Source organism: Bombina bombina, chromosome 5 (assembly GCF_027579735.1).
Source record: "Bombina bombina isolate aBomBom1 chromosome 5, aBomBom1.pri, whole genome shotgun sequence".
In the NCBI taxonomy this organism is placed as follows: Eukaryota; Metazoa; Chordata; class Amphibia; order Anura; family Bombinatoridae; genus Bombina; species Bombina bombina.
This window is the reverse complement of record NC_069503.1, coordinates 220,689,400-220,701,755: the sequence shown is the minus strand read 5'-3', so window position 1 is coordinate 220,701,755 and position 12,356 is coordinate 220,689,400. Positions and strand designations below refer to the sequence as shown.

General features: G+C 36.1%; 1 protein-coding gene across 5 annotated transcripts in view; it reads right to left on the bottom strand.

Annotated features, from left to right (window-relative positions):
• Positions 1-12,356, bottom strand: part of PARD3 (par-3 family cell polarity regulator) — a 1,150,653-nt gene that overhangs the window by 323,768 nt on the left and 814,529 nt on the right. For 3 of the 5 annotated variants that reach the window (XM_053713850.1, XM_053713851.1, XM_053713852.1), the window contains exon 20: positions 9,058-9,277. In XM_053713850.1, the coding sequence (XP_053569825.1) occupies positions 9,058-9,277 (220 nt within the window). Of the gene's footprint in view, positions 1-7,736; positions 7,794-9,057; positions 9,278-12,356 lie in introns of all 5 variants that reach the window. The other 2 variants (XM_053713848.1, XM_053713849.1) reach the window with 1 other exon arrangement.

Genomic DNA, 12,356 nt, shown 5'->3' with positions numbered 1-12,356 from the left:
GGTATTTTCAGTGAATGATACATTCAATTGAATTTTGATCAGACTTTCTCATATGCATAGGATTCTAGGATTTTGAGCCACGAGTGGTTAGCGAGCTTTTCATGGTTTTTTAGCCATGCATTGTTTGAAGCTGAATAGACTCTACCCTTTAATTTTCACTCAATTACAGAAAAAAAATGATTTCACATTTTCTACATAAGCTGAAATGGAAATTGACTAAGAACCTCAAACCTGTCAGCAACATCTTTTGATAAAAGATTAGCTTTGCAGTGATTATAAACTAGGTGTCATCTTTGACACTTGCATTCCACACCGAATCTGCGTGTTCTAGAAAGGAATGTTAAGGGACGTCAGAAAGGGTCGTAGAAGATTCAGCTGTCATGCTATGCGCCTTCCATACCTTACTTTGTAGTCAGATGCTGTGCAATGCATGTCAAAGGTTCTCTATTTAAACTCACTGACAAGAGAGAGAGGAATACTAGGAGAATATGTTATTAGCAACTATGAACTTGTCTTTGGTAACAGGTCAGACTGACACTTATTTATGTATAGAAAACAGAGTCTTCCTTCTTCATAAATAAAAATATTATAAAATCTACAATAACCCTCTGCGGGAGCTTTCTGGTTTACAAAGTGTAACCAGAACACGTATAATCTATGTTTTCTCTCCCATCCACTACCTCTAAAGCCCAATCTCATTGGCATCTATTTGCTTTATAATAACAGTCTTTATTTGTTGAGAATAGCACAAAATGCTACGATAGGAAGTTTTAACAGCTCTTTACCTTAATGACTACATCATGGCAGCATAGTATCAACAAGGTAAGCAGAAACTATTGCCAGCAATAAAACAAACGGTACACAGAATCCTCCTAATAACACTGCTACAGCTACAGCACAAGATAACATTATGGTAAAAGTGGTGCTGCAAAATGCATTTTAGAAGCTAGTCAAGAATTCCAGTGGAAAGAGGTAGTGGTCTTCCACTGTGATTGGCATATGGCATTGTCCAATCACAAACCATAAGGCATTGCACAGCAAATCTCTCTCAAAATACTGGGGATGTCATAGTGTGCAACTAGTGCACATGCACAAACCACAGTGCATGCAGCTACCTCAGCCATATGTCGGACACCATGGGGTGTAATAGCCCTTAGAAGAGGGTGCCATAAAGAAAAAAGGCTAACAGATTGTATAAAATGATTTAATGTTGAACATTTCCTACATATAATCCTTGGTTCATAGCATCTTCCTAGAAGAGTCCCTGGGGTGTGCCAGAAAACCAATACACTAGTCTTGTGTGCTGATAATCTATACCCAGCGATCATGTGTATGTATTAGCTTAACAATGTTTATAGTATTAAAGAGAATTTTACATTCTTTAATTCACATCCGTTACTTTCAGACAGGACTATATGAGATCTCTATCTAATATAATCTATTTTCTAATCTATCCATCCAAACTATCTAATATATCTACCTACACACAGACTTCACAAAGCCTCATCTTTTTGCTTCATGTATCGCTCTTATACACTGATTCTCACTACTCTAGACAGCTTCCATGAATTTTACAATTACTTACACTTAAAAAAACAACAACCTTTTACTGATAGAATGTGTATAGGACGGATCAATCTTTCTCTTCTTTCTTCCTGGGGTAATATACAATTTTTCCTTAAATATTAAAGGACTGTGCATAATAAAAAGAATGCAATAACACTTTGCATTTTGAATAAACAGATTTTTGTCTGGCAAATTTATTTTTTCCTCTATTTGCCGGCCCCCTGTATCATGTGACAGCCATCAGCCAATCACAGACTTGTATACATGTACCCTGTGAGCTTGTGCACATGCTCAGTAGGAGCTGGGGCCTCAAAGTGTGCATATAAAAAGACTGTGCAAAATTGATAATGGAAATAAATTGGAATGTCTCTTAAAATTGCATGCTGCATAAGAATCATGAAAGTTAATTTTTGACTTTAGTGTAACTTTTATTTAAAACATGTTGAAGAGCATATGCAGGTAGGCTCAGGAGCAGCAATTCCTTCTAAGAGTTAGTTGGTGATTGGTGGCTGCCCATATATGTCACTTGTCATTGGCTCACCAGCTGTGTTCAGCTACCTCCCAGTAGTGCACTGCTGATCCTAGGTTTTCTTTTCAACAAATGATACTAAAAGAATGAAGCTAATTTGATAATAGAAGTAAACTGAAAAGATGTTTAAAATGGCATGCTCTTTCTGAATTATGAAAGGGTACTGTGCCTTTAATATACGGTGGAAGTTTCAGGACTATGCTTGGCATGCTACAGAAGATACGCATTTAACACAAGCGCTCCCTGCTCAAACACTAATTTTATTAACCGTGGTCATGCTTCAAATATATCCAGTGTATAACAAGGTAATTGCTGTATATTGCCCATGTGCTAACTGAATTTGATATGCATTCAGTGTATTTTAAATATCACTTATGTTAAACAATTTTTATCGTAATTCTAATTCACCTGTGTCTCTCTAAAGAAAGAAACGCCACAATACAATGTTTTATAAACAGCAATCGTATTCTAAATACAGAAATAGCGCAGTGAAATACACAAAGTACAAATGTGCATAGAGATGCACAGCACATCAGCATGTTTATTACTTGTACTATTCTAATAAGCAAATCAAATGAATAGGCTTCCAAGTGAAAATTCATTTAATGTCCTTAATAAGCATCCTATGCATATTAAAATGCCTATTACAATTCCGTTCACTGTTATCTATAACTTAATTTATAAAATGAATAAATGTTAGTTTACAGCTTAATACCATCATTGCCTTTTTCATTTTCCACTAATTACACAGGTACTGTAATCCCGTCTGCAGGTTCTACAGATTCTACATAAAAGCATGACAATCTGCTGCAATTTCCTCTGGAATTAACTGCACTGAAATGACCTCCAGTCTGTTTTCTGTAATAAGTCTATTTGCCCTTTAAAACACTGAACTCTGTTTATTATTGTGCAAAGTTATTTGTGTTGGATGAAGTTCCAGTATTGCACACTTGAAAGTTATGAGAAAGGGGTTTAAATGATAAAGATACAAATGCAGCCTCCCAAATTAAGATAATAGCTGTAGCATGGATAAGTCAGTCCTGTCTGTAATTCAACATTAAAAAGGGACGCTACTAGAGAATGTGTTTCCCTGATATGTGTTCCAAATGACTTACTGCAGAGTATTAAATGTGTGGGAAAATGTTCCTTCATGTTTATTTCTGTATTTGATATAGCTGCTTTTCTCTCTCTCAAAGCCATCACCTGGGACATGCCCATAACAATGGTCTAAGCCTCCAAGTACTGTTAGGTATTAAAATGGTAACTATGGCTGGAAGGCTGAATAAACACAAGCAGGTATTTCACATACAACATTTCTCTCTTCTCATACCCCTGACTGGGAGATCAATCAGTACTTTTCTTTCTTATTTACATAAACTAGATGCTAGCAAACAATTAACCCCTTCACGACCGGGACTTTCAGATAAAAACTTGCCCAAAATAGAGGATAATGTTTTTTTAGCATTTTTTGCTATCACTCCATTTAAACAGAATAAAGCATTGATTTTTTCTATTTACCTGTCAAAAATATATATATATTTTTTTTAAGTAAAAAAAACAAAGTATTGATCTAGGCCTATTTTGGTATATTTCATGCTGCCATTTCACTGACAAATGCGATTATATAAAAAAAAATTGTTAACTTTTCACAAACTAGAATAGGGTTAATAAGGTAGCTTGTAAGGTAAAGTTGTTTTTTTTTATATTTTCTGCAGTGTAGGATTCCCTCCTACCCTCCAACCAACCTGATCCCTCCGAAACAGAACTCTAACCCTCCTCCCCCCTCTAACTACGCCCACCATCTTAGGCACTGACAGCTGTCTGCCAGTACCTATAAAATGTAATTATTTACCACACAACGCATATATCTATTTATTCATGGGCTAAGGGGTTAAATGCACTCTAGCCAGTAAAATTGACCATTTGTAACACAATAAAGAAAAGTACAGTGTAACTTTAATTACTACACTGCAAACAATCTACATACAAAATAAATGTTTTAAAAGCATTTACACCTAACTTTGTTAGAAAACTATGCATTGCATCCATGGCCCTACACACATACATTGAAAAGACTTGAATGATGTTTATTTTACTTCCTTTGCTGCGTAACTACATTGGCCTCAGAGGTCTAATCTAGACCTGTGCATTTGGAGGTTTCGGATACATCAGAATACGGAATACGGCGGCCCTTTGTGCCATTCGCCTATTTTCCTGAGCCAAATGTATACTTGTTAAACAGCAACACACTAAAATATGTGCAAATCCAGAACTTAGTGCGTAGTTGATTCACAACTATAAATTTGGCTCTGAAAATAGTCAAACGGCAAAAAGGGCCACCTTCTACCACATTCAGAGGTATTAGAAACCTCCAAATGCACACTACATTCTACATATGTATTGTTTTATCACTGTGGTACCTTAATCGTGCATGACCCTAATATCTCAGCAAAGAAGATAAAATAAATATACAAAGGGCTTTTCAAGAGCCATGAAATGCAAAACTAATGCAAATTTAGCCTACAAAATGAGGATTTAAATGATTTTTAAAAATGTATTTTATAAGCAGAGTTTATGCAATGAAATGCATATTTGATAACATGTATATATGTTTGATGTCTCTTTAAAATAAATTAGCAGTCAGACAAGAGTTTATACATGTTCCAGGTTGTAATTTGCAGAAAACTTCACAGCTGTCTCTAAAAACAAACTCTTCCTAAACACTGACAAAACTGTCACAATGATCTTTGGAACGGTACCTAAATTACACAAATTACAAAATTCCTATCTATGCATCAACACAAAATCAAATTGCATGCTGAGCACAGTCCACTCTTTATGTTGTTAGACCCCCCTTTTGGCCTCCACATAGAAAAACTTGCATCTAAACTCTATCCAAAACAAGGTGCCCTATACAGAAACAAAGCCCTACAGTAAAGGAAAAGATTGTACAGCAAATGCTGATGCCAATCATGGATCATGGGGATGTAGTACACTGTACATGCACCACAAACTCACCTTAATAAACTAAATACATTGTATAACTCATTCTGCCGTTTTGTGCTACAATGTAACTACAGGACCCACCATTGTGACATGCTAAAAGAACTAAACTGGCTGACGCTGGAATCCAGACGCACCCTCCATCTTTCCAGCCTTGTGTTTAAGAGCTTTTCTGGGAAGCTCCCACCCTACCTGAGCAGAATGCCCTCCCCGGCTGTTCCCACCTCCTATAACCTCTGATCCAGTACCAGCACATTATTTAGTTTTCCAAAATACAAAAAGAAAGCAGCTCGATCCTCCTTTTTTTACAGAGCACCACAATTATGGAACAACCTCCCGCACACTTCAAACCTTCCACAAGCCTAAAATCTTTAAGAGATCTCTCTCTGCATATCTCAAAACAGAATGCACCTGTCATGGTTGATTATATATTTCCTACCTGTTCTATGTTAAATTTTGCATATATTATGTATTATTATTGTTTCTGTATTTTACTGTACCCTATTGTAACAATGCAATGCTTTGAGATTTCTCTCGTTTTCAAGTATGTCCTGGTTCCACAAAGTATCCTTCCTTGTAAAATATTTTATAAATAAATAATAAAAATAAAATAAATTTGAGAGGGAGTGTCACTAAATGTAAGGCCTACCGCGCTTTTCCTCTAAGACAGCCATATGACCCTATTGGCAGAATTTCCCTTAGACCCTCCCACAGATTGCTTAGACATGCCGACCAATAAACGAGACACGCCCATAATTTCATCAACTATCCATCTGTGATCCCAACCCCTTTCCACATGGAACTGCCCCTCAACCTTCCAAATTCCTAATACCTACAAACAAATATTGGGAGGTATGTTATTTGGACCGTACCATAAAAGAAGCAAAGAAAATACCATATTACAGTACTACTCCATTGCAGATCAAGTACTGATCTGACTGTCCCTAACACATTAACAGAGAATCAGTGCTGCAGTCTATTACCTCTATAGGTGAAAAGATTTCCCGGTAAAGCTTAGCTCATTTGTGCTAACATGTATGCCAGTAAAAGTTATTAATCTCAAATAGCTTATAGCATTGCTGTACTGTCCATATAAAACATAATACGGATATAGAATGTAAGTGCCAACTAGTAAAGCTGATTCAGATTATATTATGATAAATATAGCATAATGTAAACAATTAGTGGTGAGATATAGGAGTAAAATATTTGAGCATCAGCAGTTTCATACTTTGTATTTACTGTATACGCAAAGGGCTTTCAAGTCACCATTTTTAATAAAATTGGTTCTTTGTTTATCAATGTATGCTGCTGCTGTGAGGCTCTGGTGAATGTCAGGACGGTATAAATTAGAATTTGTGAACATTACTGTGGAATTTGTTTTTGAATAGCATGTCATTTGCATTGCTCAACAGCAGTCAGTAAAAAAAATGATATGCTAATGAACCCTTCAGTGCAAACAGAATCAAGCCCGCGTTCATAGACTGAGCCTTTATATAGGAGGCATTGGTGTAGCAGGTAAAAAGTCACTGACTTTATGGGAAGCTGAACACACCTGTAAGAGAAAATCAATTCTGCAACAAATTGATCTTTTCATATATAGTAATGAAGGGTTGTGTTTAACATCTAGTTGCAATCAAAGGCAGCAATGTCCCTCTATGGTAGCCAGAATAAGAAATAACTCCCACATGTAATCGGCTTCCTGCATATTTACATGCAAAAATGGTAACTGCTTCTTCAGTTATTTTGTACAGAACAATAACAAAAAGGAGGACATTATATAAATCAATATGTACAATGAGATATTGTTTATAATTTGCCCCTGAAATAAATTTACTATATTTGTATTTCTGTGTTTAGCTGATGCAAAATATCTCTCAGAATGTTATCAATGTGAATATTACAAAGTCTGAGTTACGTTTAATAGATCTCTGCATTTCCTCTCTGATTTTTTTAATTATTCAATTAAACTTTATTTGTAACAAAAGAAAACAAAGGAATGAATATATAAACCCACCAAAACAAACAAAATAAAATATTTATCAACGTGATATACTTCATGTAATACTGCAATGGACAGCACTAGTTGGCGAGGACAACACAAATGCATTATTAGTCACATGGTAAGGAGCAAACAGCTTCTGTCTAGGAAACTTCCTGTGACTTAATTACCGTTTACTCTCTGCCTTGAGGGTGGATGGTGCTGTTGCCTAGATGCACTGTATTAAAGGGACAGTGAACCAGATAGAGCATGCAATTTTAAGCAACTTTCTAATTTACTCCTATTATCCTATTATTTTTCTTCGTTCTATTGCTATCTTTATTTGAAAAAGAAGGCATCTAAGCTTTTTTTTATTCAGAACTATGGACAGCAGTTTTTTATTTGTAGATTAATTTATCCACCAATCAACAAGGACAACCCAGGTTGTTCACCAAAAATGGGCCGGCATCTAAACTTACATTCTTGCATTTCAAATAAAGATACCAAGAGAATAAATAACATGTGATAATAGGAGTAAATTAGAAAGTTGCTTAAAATGTCATGCTCTATCTGAATCACGAAAGAAAAAAAATTGGGTTCAGTGTCCCTTTAACAGAGCTTTGCACACCATGATGTCACAGCGAACACAATATATACCTGGTAACTCCAACTTTTATCCCGAAGTCAGATAACAGAGAGACCAATAAACACAACCTGTAAAATGCCAAAGTGGGTAAGAAAGCTCAATGTGTACCCAAAATGCAACAGCAAACATACAGAAATGCATTGTGACTACTCAAATTCAATATAGAAAAATATAGCTGAGGATTATAATAATCAAAACTTTATTAAAAAGAAAACTAAGGACAATGTCTGGATTTTAGTTATGTAGGTATATGTATAATACTACTAGTGGGAAAAGGTTGAAATCAATTCTTAATGATGACCACAAAGAGCTATCACTAAGTGTCTCTTGCTGACAGTAGTTGATGTAGTGCAAACATTTAGTAGCAGTATTCGTACAGGGGAAAGTCCGTTGCTGCAGCCAGTAATGGATTGTAATGGATCAACAAGATAGCATTCCAGCACAAAGCACATTAGTCTATTTTATAAATTTGGCATATCTTGAGAGCAACAATGAATCTAATAAAAAGATTTACTCTCACAGGAACAACAGACGTCATTTACTGAAAAGCTATGTCTAGTCACATTTCCTACGATTATTGTTTGTACGTTAATACAAGCTTAATTAGAAAAAAATAAAATAATAATAAAAAATAAATAAACCTAAAAAGTTCAAGTTTTTTAATGTACTTGCTTTTTCCTTTGGAACTTTATTTCATGGTAGTTGTCTACTCAAGATTTGAAATTTGGTTATAAAGATAAACTACTAAAACAGCAACACTAACAAGTAGTTGCCCCCCCCCCCCAAAAAAAAAAACACGTCCAATTTGTCCCAGTATTTTAAAAGCTTGAAACTCTCCTATAAAAAAAATATAATGGTTAAGCAGAGTTGTCACAATTGTGTTGAAATGCCTGCCACTGTTCTACTTTAGGGCCTTCACTAGAGCTTGAAAAAGTGATAATTATAGTGGTTTTAAAACCAAATCAGATAATGTAGTAAAACTATTTTCAATCGGTATGTTTTGTTCCCACATATCACTAGGTGCTTTGTAACTTCTTCCAACATATTTTGATATTATTCGTGTAAGATAGAACAGATCATGTCGGGTGGCAGAGAATGTGAGCATGAAGGACACAGCATCTGCTCCCAACACAATAGAAGCTTCCCATGGTACATATTGGCAACCAGCTAGATAATGATGGTAACGTAGCTAAGCTTTTAGAGCAAATAAGTCCACATGAAGCAGCTACAAACATATGCAGTGTGTGCAGACTTCCTTCACCCTCCATCTTTCTGATACTTCACCGACATTTACTGACAAATACTGCATCCCACCAAATCATAAGCGCCTACCTGAACATGTCTCCGAGACCTTTCAGCACTCCTTTCTTTGTCTTGTTTTTATCTTTATCTCTGTCTCTGTCTTTTTTCTTTTCCTTTCCACTTTTGTCTTTTCTCCGGTCACCTTTCTCCTGGCCATTCACCTGCCTCTCCAACGAGTGAGAGGGCTGGTCACTAGAAGTAGAGACAGATTCACGTCCTGATCTGGAACTCTCTTCTGTGTCTTCTTCCACTAGGATGAAACAAGGTCATTAGTATGACTGAGTTAAAATGAAAGCAAAATATACATTTTGCAGTTGCCTTCTCATCCCATTGTGCATATCAGTATAACAAGTAATGTGACCATCTAGCACATGCCAACATTCTACTGGCAACTGTGAAGGGGAACAGTTATTGCACCTAAAAACAAAGAGACAATTGGTGATTCAATAAAACAAACACACCAGTGCAACTCTGAGAATAATAAACACATTCTTATTTGCTAGAACACAGAACGGAAGTTGTCTCTACCCCCAGAAAACCACTGGTGTGAACATCACCTACCCTGCTCTTCAGAACCATTTCTTGGCTCTGGCTTTAATTGGTTAGAACCTGTAAAAAGCATACGGGAACTACAGTTAAAGGACCAGTCAACACATTAGATTTGCATAATCAACAAATGCAAGATAACAAGACAATGCAATAGCACTTAGTCTGAACTTCAAATGAGTAGTAGTTTTTTCTATAACAAATTTCAAAGTTATGTATATTTCCACTCCCCTTGTACCATGTGATAGCAATCAGCCAATCACAAATGCATATACGTATAGTCTGTGAATTCTTGAACATGCTCAGTAGGATCTGGTGACTCAAAAAGTGTAAATATAAAAGACTGTGAACATTTTTTTTAATGGAAGTAAATTGGAAAGTTGTTTAAAATTACAGGCTGTATCTGAATCATGAACATTTAATTTAACCTGAGTGTCCCTTTAAACTTGGCAAAGACAGGCACAACTAATATGCAGTTCCCTAATAGACTCTTCTAACAATTCACACAACTAAGATTTAACATTTAGTTTTACTTGTTAGTACACAACAGTAATGAAAATACATTTCTCACTGTAAATGATGAAGTACTCAACATTATTTAATAATTAATAATTTCTGACATCTATAAAAAAAAAATGACAGTAGAAGAACATCATCTAAACATGTTCATTTTTTCCCCATGAACAAAAATGTAAGGTAAAAACTGAAACTAATACAGTTGTATCAGTTGTGCAATTCCTAACTAATGCTTTTAGGCAGATAGTCACAGTGTTAACATTAAACTATCTGAATCATGAAAGAGCATGCAGTTTTAAGACCATTTTAAATCCATGTCTATTATCAAATTTACTTTGCAATCTGGGTATCCTTTGTTGAAAAGCATATGTACGTATGCTCAGCAGCAGAAATGCACTACTGGGAACTAGCTGGTGAGAGGTGGCTACACACGTTTGACGCTTTCTTGTCACTGGATCACAAGTAGTGTACAAGCTAGCTCCCAGTAGTGCACTGCTGATTCTGGAGCTGATTAACTTTTGAAATAGTACAATAATAAAATGCCTATAAAAAGGGAGATGAAACCTAATTCCCCCCATATTCAGCTAGAGCAGGGTTCTTCAAACCACAGGTCGGGAGCCATTACTGGGTCTCAACACCATATTTACTGGGTAGCAACTTGTGTGTGTGTTGTATGTGAGTGTGTGTGTTGTATGTGAGTGTGTGAATTATATGACAGTGTGTATAGTGTATGTTTTGTGAAAGTGTATGTAGCATGTGTGTGTGTTGTATGATAGTGTGTGCATGTTAAATAAGTGTGTGTTGTATGCACGATGGGTGGTGTGTGTTATATGAGTGTGTGAGGTGAATGTGTGTGTGTTATATGATATGAGAGTGTGTGGTGTGTATGTGTGGTGTGTGTTATATGTGTGTGTGGTGTGGTGCGTGTGTGTTATGTGTGTGGTGTGGTGCGTGTGTGGTGTGGTGCGTGTGTGTGTGTTATATGTGAGAATTTGTGTTATATGCAAGTGTGTGGTGTGTGTTATATGAGTGTGTGAGGTGAGTGTGTGTGTTATATGAGTCTGTTAAATAAGAGTGTGTAAGATGAGTGTGTGCGTGTTATATGAGTGTGTGTGTTATATAAGAGTGTGTGGTGTGTGTTATATAAGAAAGTGAGGTGAGTGTGTGGTGTGTGTTATACGAGTGTTTGAGGTGACAGTGTGGTTATATGACAGTGTGCATGTTATGTGTGTGTGTTATATAAGAGTGTGAGGTGAGTGTGTGTGTGGTGTGTGTGTTAAATGAGTGTGTGTGTTATATAAGAGTGTGTGGTGTGTGTTATATGAGTGTGTGAGGTGACAGTATGCTTATATGACAGTCTGCATGGTATGTGTGTTATATAAGAGGGTATGGTATGTGCGTTTGTTATTACCTTTTACAACACTTTCAAGTTTGACTACAATTAGGAATAAAGTACATTTAGTCACTTAGACAAAAATTGCAGCTATCTTGTTCTATATTACTTCAGAAGTGTTCAGACCAAGCATACAAATAGGGTCTCCGAGGTATGCGGTATCATGGCACTGGGCCTTGGGAAAAAAAGTTTGAATAACCCTAAGTTAGAGCAAACAATTTTAAATAACGTTCCAATTTACTTTTGTTATTTAAATTTGCTTAGTTCTCAGTAGGCTCAGAAGTTGGGAGCTAGCTGCTGATTGGTGGATGCACATATATGCCACTAGTCATTGGCTTACCGATGTGTTCAGCTGGCTACCAGTAGTGCATTGCTGCTCCTTCAATAAAGGACACCAAGAGAATGAAGTAAAATTGATAAAAAGTTAATTGAGAAGTTGTTTAAAATTACCTGCTCTATCTGAATCATGAAAGTTGGGTTTTAATGCCCATTGATTAATAGGTTTTTCATGTTAATGCTCACTGAGCATAAAGTAGGAAGTATTAATAAGTCAATTATCGATGATAGGAAGTGCACAACTGACGCTGGTGTATTAGTTTTACATTTGAACATAATTTTGCTTCCAATTTTAAGTAACACATAACTACATTCTTAAATGCAGCTTTTACATGTGGATGACAGAACTTGTTAGTACAATGTCCCTTTAAGAGTACTGGTTATTTAACCCACCACCAGGTGCATGTGCAGGGCTTAGAAACCTTTGAGTGGATTCTACTATTGAGCAGAATGAAAATGTGAACTAAGGTTTTTCTGTAAATCCAACCAACCCCAATATGCAGAGAGAACTTGCATTGTATAAAATGCGTAGTACCAA